The 22155-nt window shown below is 30.9% G+C and overlaps 1 protein-coding gene across 1 annotated transcript in view; it reads right to left on the bottom strand.

Annotated features, from left to right (window-relative positions):
• Positions 1 to 8848, bottom strand: part of LOC142323424 (NADP-dependent malic enzyme-like) — a 138230-nt gene extending 129382 nt beyond the window's left edge. Inside the window, exon 1 of the mRNA XM_075363027.1 lies at positions 8707 to 8848. Within this exon, the coding sequence (XP_075219142.1) occupies positions 8707 to 8735 (29 nt within the window). The 5' untranslated portion in view covers positions 8736 to 8848. The remainder of the gene's footprint in view (positions 1 to 8706) is intronic.
• Positions 8849 to 22155: the final 13307 nt, after the last annotated feature.

Raw genomic sequence — 22155 nt, 5'->3', positions numbered from 1 at the left:
AAAATTGGACATATTTACCAGCAATCTTCAGTAGTTGTTTAGCAAAACGAGTTATGAGAATTTTAGCATCGTTACCGACAACACCGTTCCGTTGATCAACATTTTGTCATAGCCGATCTGCTTTCTCCACACCACACCTCTGTAGATATACTATTATTTGTGTGAATGATGAAAACAGATTTGTGATCACTTCTATACAATGCTACCGATCACTGAAGACTTGGAAATAACACATCAATTACCAGGAGAGATGTGAATATTAATCCGTAAACCAGACTGCTGATCAGCGATGACAAAAATAATGTCTTCTCCAACAAATAGATCAAGTACAATAATTAATATGTACGACAAAAATGAATGACTTCAACTGAAACATTCAAATTAAACACTGAAAATATCTAGAAATTTAATATACTTTGTGTCAAGAGTTATAAAGTATCCAAAATGCTTCCATCGTCATGTACATTTTAAGTACTTCACACTCATATAATTTTTCTATGTTGATCTAATAAAAAGAACTAATAACTTACACTTTTCTAATTACAAATGAAATTACTTGTTTTAACATAAAGGCATCATTAGTTTTTTCATGAAACTTTCTACCTGCTAGATTTTAATACATTTTCGGATGCAAACAACATACTACTGATGGGGTTTCTTTAACAGAATAAGTATACAGTTAGCTAAATTTTTTTCTAACAGACTTCTTTCTGTTGCTGCTGTTGCAAAACAAAATTCTAACTTTCTGACAAAAACAAAATATCTAGAAAATTAGAATTGTAAATGTTTTATTTTAAAACTGTTGATTATTTGAATGAATTACAACATAGATAAGTAATGGCATGATAAACCACCATTAACCCCTATTTTATTTCTTTTGAAGCCAGCAGCAACCGAATAAAAACCAGAGGACTCTAATCCAAAATACCAAAACATTTAACCCTTGAACATGCTAAAAAAAATTTTAAATAAAAATTGCTTTATTTTGAAATGTTTAATATTAACAGAACTAAATAAATAAGACTAAAAATACCTTGTTACAATGTGGCTCATGGCCAAAACTAAGCTGCATTACGTTAAAAAACTGAAAGTAACTAAGAAAGGTAGCAAAATAAAATTACAAATTATTCAATTCAAAGTAAGTAACCTTTGAATTATAATATTATAATTACCATAATTATAATAATTAATTATAATTATAATAACCAGCCTTAACATCCTAATCAGAATAAGAGATGAAGATCCTACAAACAGAAAAATATTTTTAATCCACATTCACAAAAACAATTAATTATATAATCCCTACATATATGAATTAATTCATACTGTCACAAATATTAGATCCAATTTCTGTGACTTTATTTTTATGAGAAAAGTTTAAAAAATTACCAACAAAAATGCATAGAACTCGCCCAACCATGGAACAATAATAACTATATATGTTTTAGGAATTGTTTTTAAAAAAAAATTGAATGCACTTAATGAATTAATTAATTATTGATAATCAGATTACAACCTTTCAAAGAATCAATTGGATAAAAAGCCAATTCCAATAAACAAAACAACATGAAATGAAGTAAAACATGTTCAATCACAACTCAATAACTGACATCTTGGTTTGTACTGAGCAACACTCAATGAACCCACAGGATAACCAAACTAATGCCAAAAGAACATAATGCACCATATAATTCTAAAGCATACTGCACAGGGATTTGCAAACTCATCATGTGTGTGTGTGTGTGTGTGTGTGTGTATATATATATATATATATATATATACAAAAATCTTTTTTTTTAAATAAAACTATATATATATTTTAAAGGATTGTTTAAATTTTTTAACATTTTAATTTGTTGGCAAATAACATTTGTTTGTAGTAGAGCCATACTATCATATGAAGGTTGTAGAAGTCACTGTATCACACAAAATAAATAAAGTAGAATTACATGCATCCAAAAATAATTCCAAATATATTGAATTTAAGGCTACAAATTAATGAAAATAAGATAATTTTTAGTTTTGAATAATTAAAAAATATTCAATAAAATAAAAATAATTTTCTTGCCAAAATATATTTTTTTTTAGATGTAAAATATAATACCTGGCAACAATTTGAAAATATCTAATAGCAAACATACACATACTTGTACACAAGCACACATACAAATGTATGATGGAAAATATTTTTAAACACAATCAATCTACCTAATATAACAGCAATATGGTTTGTTGAAAATAAAACAAATTATGAGTTTGAAATACAGCAGAATAGTTCTCTAAAATAATTTATAGAAGCTGAAACCTTTTGATATAAAGAACTATTCTATTCTTTTACTTATCTTTCATAACCACTTAATGCTAATAATTCATAAAGAAAAAATAAAATATTATAACAATCAGGTAAATACATAGAAAATGTAAAAAAAATTAAATAATATATTAGTAAGCATATACTTCAACACTGTATCTCAATATCTGTCTGTTTTTATGCATAATTAGCACAGTTATTATTTACCAGTTGGTTTAAATAAGAGATCAACAACACAGCTGTTCTTTGATGATACAATATCAAAGATTCAAATCTTAGCAAATGTATTATATCAAACTAAATTTAAATCTAAATGTAATTACTGTACCTCAACTGCTAAATTTAATTTACAAAACCTTTTTGCCTAACCATTAGTTAGGCAAAATTAGGGTTGTTTAATGTAAAGACTGTAATAAGATGATATCTCGTAAATATCTTCACAAAGTGATTAGAATATCTTCTCATCATAACACTCATATTAAACTACAGACCTAATTTAAATTATATATACTTTTCCAAAACTACAAGGCCAGCATCTGTATAATAATTAAATAAATGTAACAAAACATTAACTTCAAACAAAATGAAGATTCAACTACACAATTACAACAGAAATGTACTAAGTACTTGAATAAATATTTTTAACATGACTTTTAGTAACGGTATAATCAATCATTAATGATTTTCTTTTAAACTTTAGGATATGGTTAAGATGTAAAAAGTACAGCAACACAACATTATTCTGCATTCTTTTGCAAGGTCAAAGTTTATTATAAATTATAAAACAGAAATATTTTTATTACAAACTACATAGTAAATTGGCTGTTACAATTAAGATTACAACCACTTTCAACAAAAATAACAATCAAATGTGTTCCTCATCATATCTTATGTGATTTGATCAGTTAAAATTAATGATATTAAAATGTTCAAATTTATTATAGAGATAAAACTAAAAAAAAATTCCTCATTCAAAAAAAAAGTAAAAAATACACTACAGAAAATGAATTAAGACTCTCTTGAATGCACTTATAAATAAATAAAAAATTTAATATATAAAAAATTGAATTTAATTTAGATAGATTACAAAAATTTACATAAATCTGTACTTACATTTAGAATAGTATGATAACAGAATTTATGAAAAATAATTATTACTTTCACAAACAAGTAACAATTAAGATCAACAACAAAACTAATAGCAGGTCCTACATAATACTAAAAAGTCATTAATCAATTTAAGAAAAAAAATTAACCACTGACTAGTTAAGAACAGCCTTAAGCCACCGAAAGATAACATGCAAAGCTGCAATAAACTTAATATGAAAATATCTTTCATCCCGAATTATCTTACTTTAACTGAGTTGTAAGTAAACTACTTTCAAAGTTCCTTACACAATCTGATTATTCTACAAGCTATTAAGAGTGCTAGTGGGCAACCGGGTCATTACATGGCTCTTTTCTTAACTCACAATAACTAATATGCAAGTTGACATGCCTAGTAGCTTTTTGTATAGCATAAATGAATGAGTGTTGACCTCAAATAAATTGTCAATGTGCAAAATGTACACAGATACAATGAGAATTAATGGTCTGCGATATTCTCAATGACACTTAGTCCAACAGATAGAATGGATGCAACACCAACATGGAATGAGAACAACACTCTGGCCACCACTCTCTCCAAATAACAACTTTTGAAACAACAACACAATAAATTAATTTAACAAATACAATTTTTTTTAACAACTGACTTCAAAACACTTGAAAAGGGTCGTAAGAACATCTTTGAAGTTATTACGAATTGTTTTTACTTTCTAATATGAAGAACGAATTGTCATGGTAGCATTTGGACAATTTTTTTGGTAGATTTCATAAGAAAGCTACCTAGTACAACGGGTACCATGATTCGACTTCCGGAAAATTTCAACATATCTTTGTGTTTCACATTCCCCAAACCACCATCAGCTCAAAAGTTTATATATACATTTATATATATATATATATATATATATATATATATATTTCACTTTCTTGTGGTCACAATAACTGCCATAATTTTGCACCAATCACTTTCAAACTGTTTCATAAAAATAACGCAATCCAAAATCTTAGTAGAGTTTGTTAACAACCAAAATCGAACTATGGGGATGGAAATAAGGTGGCTTTTTTGAATAAACAAAATATAGCTATAACTTTCTTATTAAGTAAAATATCATTTGTTTAAAGTTCCTACTATTTGTTGTATAAGGGCCTAAAACTTATGTAAGTAACGTTTTTTGATATAACCAACCATTGGCCCAGGGGGGTAGAAAAATGGGGTTTCCACGACAAAAAAACCATACCTACCTTAATAGGCAGTGTATTGAATCAATTAAAGGTGGTCATTAGTCCTCTAAACATTACCTAAAACTTTTGTCTGAAACAATTTTTGATATGACCAACCCTTACAAGGGATGACCAAAATGTTGCTGGAATTGTAGATGGGGCTTGTCGTATGCTTAGCATGTTGAACTTTTTTTCACATGCAACCATTGTTATATTTAGTAAATCTGAAGTTTTTCTTAACTTTAAGGTAGAAATCCTTTTTATCCCCTACTTAGCACCAGTGAAATCTACCTCCACCTTCTGGCATGCCAAAAGGGATTTTTTTTAATTTCTCTGTAACAAATGAAGATAGTAATCTTCTTTTTTTGGTGTGTGTAAATGTTATTTCTGTAAAATGTAAATTATTAGCCGACACTCTTGGTTGAAATTTAATGTCTAGATCTTAAACTCTAACTAATCCTTTCAACAGCTACAATCAAAAATTTTACTAAAGAAGTATATTAATTTTTTAAGTAGCTTTTCAGAAAATAAATTACAACCCTACCAGACTCTTCAGTCTTGATGTGACCAGTTTACATCTGTGGTTCAGCATAACAACTATTTTCATCTCTTAAAGGGAAGAAATGTGTTTAATATTTTTCACAGAAAAAGAAGCACTCATAATATGTATGAACATAAAAAGTTTTTATACTTCTATTCTTAATGTTTCTTGTAAAAATACAAATAGAAGTTATAAAATGGCTTTCCACCAGGTAAAATAGCAATTTATTATCAAAAAGAATGGATATAAACTGATCTTTCATACAGTGGTTTGAGCTTTTTTTACCTTGAGATAGCCTTAATTACATAAGTCACCCTAAAGAATTGGGTTGTCAGGTGGAAAGTGGTAACCACTACCAAATAGCAGGTCAGAAGGGTAAGATGAACGTTAATAAACTGACTGGTTCTAATAGATTTAGAAAAACTGGCCTTCACAAAATATATTTTTGAAAAGCACAGTATTTAATATAAAACGTAGTCAGACAACAAAATAGCCAACCTCCTTCTTTCAATTCTGTCCAGCTAAGCAAAGATAAGCATGTCAATATCCCTGAAAGTGTTGATGAATTCCAAATTATTTGACCATCTGATGTATTTCCCGTGCCACAAATGAACCCTAACTTTTTTACAAAGCAGAAGTAAGCACAAAAAAAGTCTAAAAGTAATTATAAAATAATGTAGAAAGAAAACAAAGCATCGAAGTTCATCAGAAAGAGAAAAATCTGACTACTAAGCACAGATGATGATGATAGCATGTGTCTGTTGTGACAAGACAGTTTTCAAAGAATACAAGAAGAGAAAAATTTGTGCACCAAATGTGAGAAAATGATAGTCAGGAAAACTATGATGGACATAGTTTGTAAAGAAAATTCATATATCTCATTTGTTAGAGCTGTAACTATCTGCTTTTGATGTTTCTCCAATATGCAGCATTATGATTTCTATCATTGTATTTCCATTATCATTTTTATTAAATGTATTTTTTTAATTCTGTGACAACATTTCATGATCTATTACTTTTATCCATAAGGTAAAAGGAGTATTTTACCTTATAACTGAAAATACATCTCAATGATTTTTTACATGTATGTGGAGGATCCTTTCATAGTAGGCTGAAAATTAATATTAATGTACTGGGTGTTCAGGCTAAAGGTATCAAAAAATAACAGCTTATATTACGAGACCCATTTAATATAATTTAAATAATGTTTTTTTTAATAAACACAGCAACTCACAGTTTTAATATAGATTAATCAAGTTCAACGTGTGCACCTTTTGTAGCTCGGAAGACATCTAGACAATAATCTTACACTTGCCAGGTGTTTAAGAGCACATGCAGCATTATTAGACCAACAGTTTCAACAACTCTCTGTTAAATTTTTCTTTGGTACATACAACTTTCAATAAATTCCCTAGCAAAAAGTCCAAAGGAGTGGTATCTAGTGATCTAGGTAGCCATGCAGTTGGACCCCTTCATCAGATCCAACATCTAGGGAAAGTGTTGTTCAAGAACATGGTAACATCTTGATGAAAGTGTGATAGAGCAGTATCTTGTTGGAAATTGAAGCCTGCAGGAATCTAAGGAACAGTAAAATTTTCAATCATGTTGAAGTACATGTATCCTGTCATAGTAGGCTCCATGGAAAAAATGGACCAAAGGTGCCACTTTGGGCATTCCTAACTACACACTGACTTTTGGTGCTTCCCTTTCATTTTCAATTACTGTGTGGGGTTTTCAGCACCCAAAATTCGACAATTGTGTCTGTTAACTTTGTCACACATATGAAAGTGTGCATCACTAAATATCAACGTATCAAGATAATTAGGATTATTTTCAACACAGTGCATTACATCTGCAGCCAACTGATATCAAGTTTGCGATTATTTTGTTTAATGTGATGAAAGAGTTGTAATTTGTATGCTCGCAAAAAAAGCCACTTATTAACAATGTCATGAACAGTGCAGTGAGGAATTTGCAGTTTGTAACTAGCCCACCTAACTGACTTTCCAAGACTGGCAGTGAATGCATCACATACACAATCCAGTCTCAATCACTAAACGAAAATTTGGATTTCCAGTCTGTGAAACCAAGCTTCCAGCCTCTCTTAAAAGTCGTATTCCTCTGACAAATATTCTTGGAAGTAGGAGGATCAATATTCCATTCAATTCATACACACCATTGAGCACACAAAACTGATTGAAACTCCACTAACCAAAGCACACACTGAACCTTCTGCAGGCATGCCAGCACATGCATATTTATCAGACTCTTAGAGTACACAGAACAAATCCTAGAAATAATTTCTGTTGATTGAGACTATGTCAAAGAAATTATGAGAAATGGTTTTCCAAATATAGGCCATTACTAATCTAGACACCCTGTATTTACACTTTCAGTATTTGTATTTATAGGATTGTTAATATACACAATTTTGTCAATATTTTTTTTTACGATTACTTTTTCTATAATTAACACTATTTAACTTGTTAAAAAGCTACTTCACTTCTTTTTTTTAAACCGATTACAAATTCTGTGGATTTTTGAATAGATTACTAGAAGAATTAAGGTTTTTAAAGTAAGTCGGATGGAGATTGATTTATATCTGAAAAATAATTTCATAATTAATAACATTATTGTGGTGTAAAGAATGTATTATTAAGTATAAACTGGCACTGCTATCGCAGAAAGATATATGGCACTAGGACTGGATAAAATTGAATGCATGCCAAATATCAAGGGCATTAAGATCTCTGTTTCAACCAGCATTTAAGATCACTCTTTTTATCCATTAAAAAGAAACTTCAGTTCAATTTTAACCTTTTGACACATTAAATAAAAATGTTTGATGAACAGCTTTTAAAAAACAACCAGTAAAAATTTAACAGTTTGATAAAAAAAAAAACAGAACAAAATTCAACTATATTTATTCAATAAATATAATTTTAAAGTTATGCAAATAAACGTCAATCAATTATTCTCTGAAACAATGTATAGTGTACATTTACTGTTTTGTTCCAGCAATAACCCAAACTCACATTTTTCAAACTATTAAAAATTTTAACACCACAAACTATATTATTTAGTGTGCTACAAACACTTATTAAAAATAGTTTTTTAGAGTATCTAACCAGTTGCAAAGAAGCTCCCGCATAAACAAGATAAAAGAACCTATTGTGAACCGTTGGTAAAAGTAAACACATTGGAAAAATAAAAAAAGCTAACAAAACAATACCCAAATTCTCATAATAGATGCGATGCGAACTCTCATTAATAATCGCGAAATTAAATAATATTTTGGGACCTAAGCAGCACATTTATTCTGCACGTGCATAAGAATTGTAAAACAATATTTACAGGAATGGATTTTCTTCAAAGACCGTGCATAAGATTTTAGCATGCATGTCCATACACATTACTAAAAGCAATTGAACAACTCAAACTGAATGGATGCTTACCGACGTAACTAATACATTTTATAACATTAAACTAGAAAAGACCAGAAAAGTATAGAAAATGAGTTACTTACTGTACACTTCTAGGAAATATAGTAATCATGATTCTATCTACTGATAGAACCGCAGCTGAGGAAACTTAAGTCCTTTACTTAAGTGCCAAAACACGGCAAAATGAACTCTAAGCTACACACAGCTGGGTAGTGAATGCCCACATCAGCTGGCATTTTCTTATGTACAAGGTTGCCAACTTCATATAAGTATTGTATTGATGTTCCATTCTCACCGAAAATCACTATTTTTACTCGGTAATTTCTAAACTTTTGGTTAAATTGAAAATAAAGGTTTTTAGCATAAAAATTTTAGAATACTTGCATAAATTTTGAATTACACGTTTTTAGAAGAACGGCAATTAGGAAAACATATTTGAACAGCTAACATTAATCGATTTTTAGAGAAAGAAAATTTAAAGTACAGGTGTTTGGGTTGCACAAAAATCTGTGGCGCCCGTTTTTAAGTAATTAGGGGTCTTCTTTAATTTGTGATAGATTATTAATAATAACAACAGGTGATTTTTATTATGGTGAAAGTGTAATGTAATTTATGGCTGCAGATAAACACCAGAGAGATCAACAAAAAATATTATGTAAGGAATATTTATGATATAAAACCGATTGAACAAATCATTAATTTCAGAAGATATCGCCAACTTTTTAAAATTTCTGTTCAATCACATTTCACCCGCTCAGACGCAAGATATCGAAAATTGCAAAAATTGGTTTCTAAGTATTTATATGATAAACAACTGTTTACCAAAAATCAAGCTAATATCTCAATTTGTTCCACAAAAATTTGAAAAAAGGCAAAATTCAGTTTTAATCCATTTCACCCCCTTAGAAGTTGAATCTCACAAAACCAAGAGATTGATTTTTAAATATTCATTTCAGAAATATTTGTAAGCTAGAACCGAGTAAATAAATCAATAATTTTAGAAGATATCAACAACTTTTTAAAATTTCCTCTCAATCACATTTCACTTTTCAGACACAAATTACTGAAAAACACAAACATTGATTTTTTAGATATCTGTATAAAGAATAATTTAAAACAAATACCAAGTTGATATTTATTTTAGAAAATGGGAAAATTAAAAAAAATTAAAATTAAAAAAAAAATGAAAGTTGTTATTTCACTCAATCTCACCCCCTTAGAAGTCTGATTTTGTAAAATCCTTTCTTAGCACACCTCTACTATGTAAAATGAACACACCCTTAAAATTTTGTGTCTAACTTTAATAGTTTAGGCTGGGCATTGATGAATGAATCAGTCAGTCAGGACATCTTCGTTTATATATTTGTACATTACAATATACGTTTTTTATATAGCTTTAAAATTATTAAATCAGTAGTCTCTGTATTTATACAGAGAGTGAGTGAGTACTGAAAAAAAAGAGAGTGAGGCAAAGTATTGCAACCCTAGATAAAATGAAATTTTTCCCTTTTAGGAGACAGGGTGAGAGTCCAATTCAAAATTTTCAATTACCAATACCATCTTGTGGTACCTTATTTAAAAGCTCTGGTCAAGGCCATAAATTGTGTAAAGATTAACTCACTATAATGTATTAATTAAAATTGATGGAGTAACAGATTCATAAATCTCATTTTTAAAGGAGTTTATACAGCTGTGTTTTTTTTATATATATAATAAGAGAAAAAATTATGTTACTAAATATATCAGTAAACTATTAAAAAATTTACTTTGTACAAGGTTATGTTAAAAAAAATAATATTCTAACTGGTATTAAGATTTTGCCTTCTTTTAAAGAGTATCTGTGAAGATGAATTGTTATTTATTGAAATTATTGTTACTGTAAATTAAATTATTAATAAACTTAGAAAAAGGAAAAAGCACTAAACTTAAAGATTTACCAAATGAAAATAAACAAAGATTGTGTACAAGTACATTGAAACTACTACAATGTATACTAGATGATTGAATAGTAAATGAATTTATTAGGATTCAAAATAAATAAGAAATTCATATGAACAATATTGTATTGATGGTTGGCTGTCATTCTTTATGACACAGTATGGAAAATCATCACACTTAATAACCATGAATGTGTTAGTGTTTAATTATAGCAGTGTATTAATTTTTAATCAGGGGCTATTTTGCAAACCAATTATTAATTTTTTAAATTACTAATGTTGTACTAAATTATTTTATTTTAGTACTTCAAATGATATTTCAAACATATCATAGGATTAGTTTTATTGTTTAGAAATTTTATGTTCAAATTTTTACTTCACATCATTATTCTCTTCTAGCTGTCAGTACCCATCTCTTTGTTTTAATTGTTTTTTTGTTTTTTTTTTAGTTATTTAAACTTCAAACTGCAAGGGAAAACCAGTAAATATCTTACAAATGACCATTAAAAAAATGTTCAGTATGATACCTACTTAAAAATCATTCATATACTTCTTCAATAGTTAGTAGATCAGATATTTTTTGTAACTGCAGCTCAAAGCATAAACAGAACCTCACAACATGGTATAACACTCTTATTTTAATCTATCTTTTGGAAACACTTCAACCTTAAGGTTTCTATTCCTTAAGGAGTGGCACTTCTTAGCAATTCAAAATAAATGTATGTGTAATTTTTGAATTTTGTAATAGAATGTGAAGAAATATATTTATATTCCATTAAATCATGCTTTGATTCAGATCAATTGTGATTCACCCAAAATTAATCCCCAGAAATAATTGGCAAGTCTCTTCCCTACTATAAGATACTGGAGATTACACACATAGGCCCATTCAATTCATTTTGCATTCCTCAGTCAGTTTGAGCACAGTTTTTGGTAGTTCAGACAATAATCTATTATGTTGTAGGCTAAACTATTCCAAATATCCTATTGCAAAGACCATGTGGTCTATCATTACTCAAATCATTTCTTCCAACTGCCACACTGTTGAGTTAAGTGATGGTTTAGATTGTATGACCACATCAATCTTTTCAGCAATATTGGCAGAATTTATCAATCTAGTTGTGGGTTATTTGGGGTGACAAACACCATAAACAGAAAACTTTTTTATCATTATCCTTTGCCCAAAAAATGTTCAACAGCATGTTCTACTGACATATACTCTTCAAGTACAGTTGTCATTCTTCAACTGAACTGGTCATTATAAATCTGTTACCTAGTGACTGCAATATAGATTGAATATTATCAAGCTGGAATATGCTGCCAGTTAATGAAACCTACAAAAATTATTCATCATTATTTTTCAGTTGTCTTACATCAATTTTTATTACTCACACATATATTATTTATTTATTGTTTTCCCCTCATATATTTCATCACTTTAACATTGTGATTAGTACCAATATTTGTTTTACAAATTCATAACTTGGTTTAGAAATATTTGTCTAACTATTCTGTAGTCCAGCTACAGAAAATTATATTCTGATAATTTTTTGGCACACAAATCAGCAATGATTTCAACTTTGAATATATCACAATTAAAATAATTCTCTTAATGTGTTACTTGTAAACATAGGATCTTTGTTTTCTACTCCTCACTCATTATTTATCATTCATAATCTGCATTTTAATTTTATCTTAAATAGCCTATAATTTTCTGATCAAAAATGCTACTTCTCTTTCAATCTTAGATCATTAATTTTAATAAATTTTACTGTCCCCTATGCCACTCCTTAATTAAACTTCCGATATTCATTGCCCCAATTGAAGAATGTTACAATTCCTAAAATTTTTATACGCCTTCCACTCAAGTAGTCTCAACCTGAAGATCTATTTTATCTCTGAGATATTTTACCCAAAAGAAGATAAAGAATAAATTTCCTCAAAAAGTACAACTGTAATTTCATATTGCATTGTCACAGTACTCAAAGTCTTATTCAGGCCATTGCAACTACTTACTGGACAAAGTCTTATCTATAGCTAACCCTTCTACTGAGGAGGCCACTTTCCAACTCCTATAATCCAGTAGCTGATGATCATTGGGAAATAAAATGTAAATAAATTACATAAACCACTGCCCTGTTAAAAAACAATGAAAATGGTTTTAGTATATGTAAGTTGTCATAAACAAAACAGTTGTAATTAACACAACATAAGCCACCAAGTACTCCTGAAAGTAGCAATATCATCCTCAAAAATAACAAGCCTACCAGGTAGGCTGACTATGGAAAGTTTGGAATAAAGCTCTTTCACACTGCTTTCTTAACATGCTGATTATGCTGGATTTTATCAGCATGCCAGGCACACTGCAGTGCAGGTGGTATTCAACTCTACAAATTATCTTTGCTTTATTCATATAGGTACTAGAATGTAATTTATATCATTAATTTCAAGAGAAGGTAACTCTGATACTTGTGCAACTTCTAACTCAAATGCACAACCAAAATAAAGGGGGGAACTATGCTTGTCAATATTCAGAAACAAGACACTGGTTTTATGTGGCGGATCAGTTCCTTCACCCAAACGAATGATGACGAATAAACTTTTTTTAATAAAAATGATGATACTTATGTAAGTTACAACCTTGCACTTATAACTGATCTGACATTAAGCATAAGCTACTTATTCCTTGAGAACAGCTTCTCTCAATTTCCCACCCAAGTCTCATGGGAAAAGTGGGGAGTGAGAGGTTCCACTGTTCTTCTTTATTTAACAGTAGCAATGAAAATATTGCAGTATATTGCTGCATATGCCATCCCACCAATATGCAAGAGATATTTAGGCCTACAAGTAATACCTTCATATTGTTTGCCAAAGAGTTTAATTATATAGTTAACTTGTTTAAAATTAGCTCTTTAACTTTCTCTTGAGAGTAATAATGTCATTTGCATTAACATCATTGTACCCAACAGAATGACACTGATGAATTACTCTGGCTAGTCAGTGTTCATTTAGCCTTTACTTTTTATAAAAAATAATAAAATTTACTCAGTGGTTCTTACAGTTACATTTACCACAGTAACTTTTGAATTATGTCTGTGCATTGTATTGCAAAATTAGCTGGTGCTCTTTATACAGATAAGGGCTTTGAAATAAAAACAGTTTTTGGCACATGAAAGTCTTCTTATGTTCCTAATGTAACTTTTTATGTTGAAATCAAAAATACAAACAGAATATTTCCATCACCCACAGTTTTTGTGTGATAACATTTTTTAAGTACTGCTTTTGCAGAAATACGACGGTTATTTTTTTTTCAAGATCCGATTGGTCACGAAATTAAAACCACTGTGAAAATAAAAAATTTTTTATTTGTAGCAAGTACTTACATAATTACGTTATTTATCTACATAGTCGCCACTCTGATTTAGACATTTGTCGTAGCGTGGTATCAACTTTCCAATACCCTTGTCATAGAACGGAGCCGCCTGTGTTTTCAGCCATGTTTCTACGCTGGACTGCAGCTCGATGTCTGTGTCAAAATGTTGTCCTCCTAGCCAGCGTTTCATGTGAGCAAAGAGGTGAATATTGGATGGAGCCAAGTCCGGGATGTACAGTGGGTGATCAAACACTTCCCAATGAAAACGCTGCAGGAGCTTCTTTGTTACAGCTTCAGTGTGCGGCCGAGCATTGTCATGGAGAAAGACAATGCCTGACGATAACATTCCTCTCCACTTATTCTGAATTGCCCTTCGTAGACGTAGAAGAGTCACGTAGTATGAGGCTACAGTGATGGTCCTGCCACGTTCCATGAATTCCACCAAGAGAACTCCATTCCGGTCCCAGAACACAGTAGCCATACACTTTCTGTTGGAGAAGGTTTGCTTGAACTTCTTTGGTTTACTGGGAGTATGAGAATGCATCCACTATTTGGATTGTTCTTTTGTTTCTTCAGTTTCAAAATGGACCCATGTCTCATCCCCTGTGACAATTTTGTTCAAAAAATCTTCTCCTTCATTGTGGTAGCACTAGAGAAACGTTAAGAAGGCGTCCATTCTCATTGTTTTGTGATGTGCGGACAGCATCTTGGGAACCCACCTCGCACACAGTTTGCGGTACTGAAGTCTCTCACTCATAATGGTGTAGACAGCTGACCTTGAAATTTCAGGAAACTAATCACTCAATACAGAAATTGTGAACAGACGATTTCTCGAATTGCCTCATCCACTCGCTCAACGAGATCATCGGTTGACACTCGCTTCCTTTCCTGACCGCCTGCATCATGAACATCTGTTCGTCCTGCTTTAAACTTTCTGCACCACTGTTGCACTTTGCTGTCACTCATTGAAGTTTCACCATACATATTACTTATTTGTCGATGAATTTCAGCTGCATTACACCCCTCAACCCGAAGAAATTGAATTATCGCACACACTTCACACTTGGCGGGAGATGCTATTGTTGTAGACATGTTTACGTGCTAGCTGCATGTTCAGAACTAAATGAAGTGATGCAGCGTGATTGAAGGCCATACTAGAGACGCTACGCAACACATATGCGCAAAGGTTCATCCGATTTTTGCGCGGGTTTTTATTTCGCGATCGATCAGACCTTGAAAAAAAAACCCTCATACACATATTTTTTACGAATAATTTATGTAATAAAAGAATATTTTAAATGATTTCTAACAGAGGGTCGGTACAAGCATAACATTACGAAACCAATAGCTGTATAATATGCATGATGATTCATTCATTTACTTTAGGTTCTGACATATTAGCATAGAGAAGTGTTTTACAATTAACACACCAGTATTGTTTAAATGTTCACTGTGTATGTATATCTGTGGTTTCATTCTGTTTTGTATCTTACAGCTTCTGTCTCCAGTGTGTTGTGTTAGTGAATAAATATGCCAAGCAAGGATCCTGATAACTTCTGTTACGTTTGAGGGGATTTGATATTTAAAAATCTGTGATGAAGTTTGAAAATTAAAAAATGTTATGAACTATATTTTGGCTGTAAAGTTGGGGATCCAGATAGAACTGCATCCTTCATAACTGCTGATAAACCTATGTGCAGTATCTGACAGACTGAGCTAGGGATAATTCGTACATGTGCTTTACCATACCAATGGTGTGGCGTAAATCACAAGATCATTTGTCAGACCATTATTTCTGTATTGTAAAGATAAAAGGAATAAATAATAAATCCCAACACAGTACAGAACTCAAATTTACTATCTACTATAAAACCAGTGCCTCATTGTTAGGATTTACCTGAACTGCATCCTTCAACACAATTAACTTTAGAAGATGAATCAGAATATGAAATAGCCACTGAAGTTTGACCTGGGTGAATTATTAGTCATACAAACATACGGGATATAATATATCCCTAAAAATTTATTTCTTAGATTCATACCTGGATTTCTTTCTGGAAATCTCATTCAATCAGTGACAAGCACAGGAGAACACTTCCACCAATGAATTTCAGACATGGAAAACAGGTATAGACAACAGTGGAATGAAAGAATGCTCACAAATTATTATTGGAAGTTAAAAAAAGGGATGTTCCAGATGTCAAATACAAAAGAAAGACAACTACCATATTTTAGGTAAATTGAATAATGGCCTGCATGATGTAAATTATTAATTTCTTTCAAAGTTTATCTATACATTACAAAAAAAAAGCAATAAGTGATAGGGAAATATTACTTACATATTTGAATTCAGCATGAAAGGTTCATTTTAATCATATATTTTGTTCTTTATGCCAAATGAAAATCTAATTTTGTTCCTCAGAGTAATTTATCAATAAAGGGATGATGTGATTATCCCTTATGAACCTACAAACTCTCTGTAAAAAAAATTGAGCTTTATTCTAGTATTTCAGAACTATAATGCAAAAGAATAGCTAGTAAAATTCCATTCAGCGCTTTCTGACAAAAAAATAAATAAATAAAATAAAAATTTCTGAGCCATAAAAGTCCAAAAGGCACTTCTATTAAAAAAAAATTAATTTATATTTAAAAAAATTTTTCATTAAAGATAGTAAACTAACTGGTATATCTACAATTTTAAATTAAATTGTTTGTTGATTTGTTATATTAAAAACAATTTGTTCTTTCTAAAAGTACTCAATGGAAACAAAATAAAAAAATCCAGCAAGTGTTAACATTTTTTTTTTTTTTTTTTTTTTTTTTTTAATAAATTACTGAACAGCTGAATTTGTCTAGTATGAGTTAACTTCAGTAATTATTTAATATTATGCTATTTTAGAGAATTATCCACAAAGAAAATACTTATTCTGAGTCATAATTCCTTTTTAGAGAATATACCATTTACATAATGCTAACTGGATGATATTTAAATGCAATATCTTCATTGTCTTAGATCTTTGATGGCACACGTTTTCATTTTGTAAACTGGAGCGTAAAAATAAATCTGACATCAAAGTTGTAATATTTTCCTGGTATTGGTTATTTATTCTTATGTAGAGTGTCAGTAAAGTAATGGGACTAATTTTTTCAAAAATTTTATTTAATTTTTATATATCAATGCTTTCACCTTCTAAGTAGCTCCCTTGGAAAGCTGTATGTTGGTGAAGATATTGTTTCCATTCTTTGTAACAATGCTGGAAGGCTTCAACTGTAATTTCAATCAGCTCCTTGGTTACGCTCCTTTGGATGTTTTCGATATCTCAATCATCGTAGGGGAAGACACCCACCTTGTGACAATTCTGGTCACCATCCAACCCTCCGTTCCTAGCCCTGATGGGCTTTAGTGGAGGTTATCTTTTTGACCCCATTCAGTGATTACATGTTACAGTCATCAGCTAGGTCTCAGTTGGGATACCACCAATATAAATGCCTCAGTAGACATTTATATCAGTGGTTTGTTGCTTAATCTTTGTTGCAGGCTTCTTTCAGAGATATCTTCTCTCTTCTATCCTCCTTCATGGCCCTCACAACTTGCTAACCAAGCTCGCAGAAGGGGGCACCTTGCACCTATTCAAATACATTAATTAATCCAAGAAACATATACAAAATATTTGACTGTAAATGTCATAACTTTTATGAAATGAGTCTAAATCAATGCAAATCTCAACCATACAAAATTGCTGGTTTGCAACAACTATAATTCAGACCTTAGGTTAAATAAATTACTACAATGAAAGTAAAAAAAATAAAATTAAAATCATCCTTTAAACTGAACTTTTGGTCTGGTTCACTAGGAGTGAGGTCAAGCCTTCCTCTTCACAATGCAGAGTTCCACATGACATTTACTAGATATCTGGTCTGGTCTGTTAAAATGAGCATGGTCAGAGCCTTCATCCTCCCAATTCACAGCTCCATCATGGGTTGCCTACAATTTAATAAAAATCTGGTCTGCTTTCGGGAATGTGGTCATACCACCCTCCCAATCATGGCTCCACCACATTTACTTTAAACAAAACAAATTTATCAACTAGGGCTCCATGCCAATAATGTGCCCAGATGGGTACCTAGCCATCTGGTGTACTACTCTAACAGAATCGAACTATTCAGCTGCTCTTCTCAGTAATATTTCAGTTTTATCTGAAATAATCCCGTGCCTGCTTGAGATAGCGAATAGAAGAATGCCCTTCTTTCGTCTTGTCCTCACACTTGATACACAACTGCCCATTGATCTTTGTTACCTTGTTTTTTAACAAAAGAATGCAAAGAATCCCTCTTAGCCTTCATCATTTTAAGAAAATAAAAACACCTACGTTCTCTAGGCAATCGGCAACAAATACTGCCCGTCGTTCAGGATCACCCTTGGAGTGAGCAGCTCTCCGTAACAGACTGTTTCATAACAGTCAACTCTCTAGTCCACCATGGTACAGCCTTTTCTCAACCAGAACTTAGTGCTAAGACTATGCTTTTCTAAATTTGTATGTGAAAGTATAAGCTATATATAAGTTAAATTTTTATACTATTATTTTATATATATGTAAAACAAATTTTTAATGCTGCTTGTATTAAAAAGCATTCACTAGGAACACTGCTGAATAATATACACTGATATTCTTTATTAATGTTAACTATGTATTTCACAAATGCTTGTTGCTGCTTTTTTCCTCTTACTGTATTTTAAATATTCTGTAGATCTAGGAGAATATGAGATCTAGAAATATGCAAATTTTATGAGATTAGCATAATGCAAAAATGCAGTGGGTTCTGAAGACAATGTTAAAAAAATTTAAATACATAATTCATTCTCTGGATACAGTACTTATAATTTATATAAATAGCAACAATAATACTTGTATAAAAGTAAAATTTTGTCAGTCAGAAAATTTAAATCAACATTTATCACCACATAGAAATGATTAACCATTTAAATGTAATGTGTGTAAGAAAGGGTTTGTCAATACATCTGATTTAGTTAGACATACTCGAATTCACACCAGGAATAAAGTGTAACATATGCAATATTTAACAGATTATCAGCTTTAAGAAAATATATTGTAAGTCACAGTGAAGAAAAACCTGTTAAATATAATGTATGAACAGTTTTGTACATATGCAAAGTCATAAGGAAAGAAGCCATATGTAAAAAAAGCTACTGCCAATCTTCAGAGCAAAAAGTACACATGCGATTTCATACAGCTGAAAAACCATATAAATGTAAATACGATAGAGCATTTGCTCTATCAAATGATTAAGGGCACATATGCGTACTCATACTGGGGAAAGACAGTATACAAATGTGGTGAATGCAGTAAAAGATTTTATACATCTAATTGTATAAAAAAAACAATCGAATTCACACGGGAGAAAAGCTTTACAAGTGTAATGTGTGCAATAAAGACTTCAACACAAAATCATATTTATCTACTTATATACGCATTCATAAAAGCTAAGTAAATCAGAATAATTAATATAACACTGTTCTCATATGAGTAAGAAGAATATGAAGCATATGAGTATAGATAATTACATTTAATCAGGAATTTGTAATCTTACTACATTTAATAAAAAACAATAATTTTTTGTGTAGTGGTATACATAAGTATATTATATTAAACGTAGTAGTAGATAACGATTTTTGCTACTCTTTTTTTTGCTAAACATCAAGTATTTTCAATTCCCTGCATGTGAGCACCAGGATCAACAAAATTATAAGTACGGTTGACAGTACTGTGCTGATAATGTTCTGGTTGAATGTAATTATAAGCTTTTCAGCAATCTGACGATATAATTAATTCAGGTAAAATACATTCCTGAATAATAGATAGTAACTGTGGTGTTGATCTGTTTTTCATGGCGTACAAAAAACATTCTTTTGTCTGATGACAATAGTCTCCAAAAAGTCACTGTTGAGGTAGAACATATCAACTTGATTTTTATGCCGAGAAAACAACTTTTTTCTATCTCTACATGAAGCCCTGGGCCACCAATTTTTATTGGGTTTCTTAAAATGCTATCTACACAAACATCATGCAAGTAGTTTGCCCAATCAGTGGCAGTTGAATGACTTACCTAATTCTTCTTTGCAGAATTTTATTGTTGTAGTTTCTTTTGACCGACAATAAATACACCAAACTACTTTATATAAAGGCAATTTGGATCCATTTAGATAAGTATCTTTTCTTATATACTGATACTTGCAGCACTCCTTTTTATAACAAGCCCAATGCTGCTTATTGCTACTGAAAATAACTCATGCTGTGGCCATAGACACATGTTCTTGGATTGTGAAGTATTTTATCTTTTAAAAACTTTGTTTTTTCATCACTATGTATTTCCTGCATTCACAAAATTCATGTTGATAACAGTTTACGTTAAATGCAGTACCGAGACTGACCTGGAAGGCCGACATAAGGAAACATGATTATGTGGTATTAGTCATGATAAGATTACAACCTTAAATAACAATGACTGCAACACTATCTCTCTTTTTTTCTGTTTAGTCTCCGGGTTAACCTCTAGGTTACTTTTTCAAAGCAAATTATTCACATTAGGGTGCATTTTTGGCTAGAAAGATCTCCCCCAGATCTATCTATCTGAGACTTCTTCTGTTGGAAAATTTAAAAAGTAGGCATATCTGGGCAATTGTTCCAAATAAACAGTTCTTTTTTATATTCACTTCAATATCACTGACATAAATTCCCCAAAAGTTAAATGAGATGATGTTTTCATGTTTATCTCTAGTGTCTCTCCACAACCACTCAGTATTTTGCATGAAGGTGATAGTATTGTAACAACAAAATTGTAAGAATGATTCACTGTGATGTGAATATGCTTCAAATGTAAGATAAATATTTGTTTCTAACAGTCACTAACTATTGTTCCAGAAGTTTTTTTGAGGATGCTGGGAGTTTCATGGGCACGAATAATTTTTGGAATGAGAAAACACTTTTTACCTAACTCACTTTGGTGACATTTATTCTGATTGGTTTCTCTAAGCCAGTGATTCTCAACCATTTTAGCTCCATGAAAAAGTAGAATATATAATGAATATTTTGTGACCCCACCCCCAATCCCATCTAGTTAAAACTATTTAGTTGTGTTGGTAGCGATGGGTGTGAACATGGATGTATGATGAAGTGTGCAAACATGAGCAATTTACAGGTTCCAACTTTATGTGTACATGCTCCTTGTAATTTTGTCTGATTGCATAATATTCATTGTGAGAGCATGTATTCAAACATGCATATAAGTTTTAACATGTCATGCTCTCAGTAGTATAAAAGAGGCATAAGTGATTGCAGAATTTGAGTTAAATTTTGAATGTGAAGCATGCCTGGTACCTTTATTTAATTTTTTTAAAAGTTTCATTGAAAATAATAACTGAGGTTTTGGTTTTTTAGTGTGCAGTCAAGCAGTGTAACTGTTTTTCTTTTCTATGATTCTTATATAAAATTAATAAAACTGAAAAAAACAAAGTAAGCCATCTATCTACATTCAGTGAATCAATTTTTTTTAAAACAAGATTATACCATGACAGTTATTTAAATTATAGTATTGCCTCATTCGATGGAAAGCTATAGTTGTTTGCTTTCAAGTTCTCTCCGATGAAAGCATGACACCATCAAAGTTAATTAGACACTTGGAAACCAAACATCTGATCATAAAAGCAAACCCTTGGAATTTCTCAAAATAAAATTATATACTCTGAGAAATCAACAAGCTTTTATTTGTACATCAAGCCATGCTGATAAAAGTACACTTGATGCATCTCATAGCATTAAGAGTAGCTAAGATGTCCAAACACCATATAATTGCAGAAAACGCTCATATTGTCTTCTGCAATTGGTATGGACAGTGTTTTAATAGGCATAGATGAAGCAAAAAATTGAAAAAGAATTTTATTTTCTAATGACACAGTATCAAGGTGAATTGATGACATGGCTGCTGATGTTCACGATCAGATAATTCAGCAAGTGAGTTCAAGTGAATTTTTTAGTATTCAATTTGATGAATCAACAGATGTGGCAAAAATTTCTCAGTTCTTATGTTTTGTGAGATATACAAGCAATAGAGACAGATCAATAAAAAAAAAATATGTTGTTTTCCAAATCAATGCCTGGTCATGCCACATGAAAATGCCATTTTCATGTTTTTTATGAAGCTAC

The sequence above is a fragment of the Lycorma delicatula genome, chromosome 1 (genome assembly GCF_047948215.1).
Source record: "Lycorma delicatula isolate Av1 chromosome 1, ASM4794821v1, whole genome shotgun sequence".
NCBI lineage: Eukaryota > Metazoa > Arthropoda > Insecta > Hemiptera > Fulgoridae > Lycorma > Lycorma delicatula.
The sequence above is the reverse complement of the archived record's forward strand: the minus strand, read 5'-3'. Positions and strand labels throughout refer to the sequence as shown.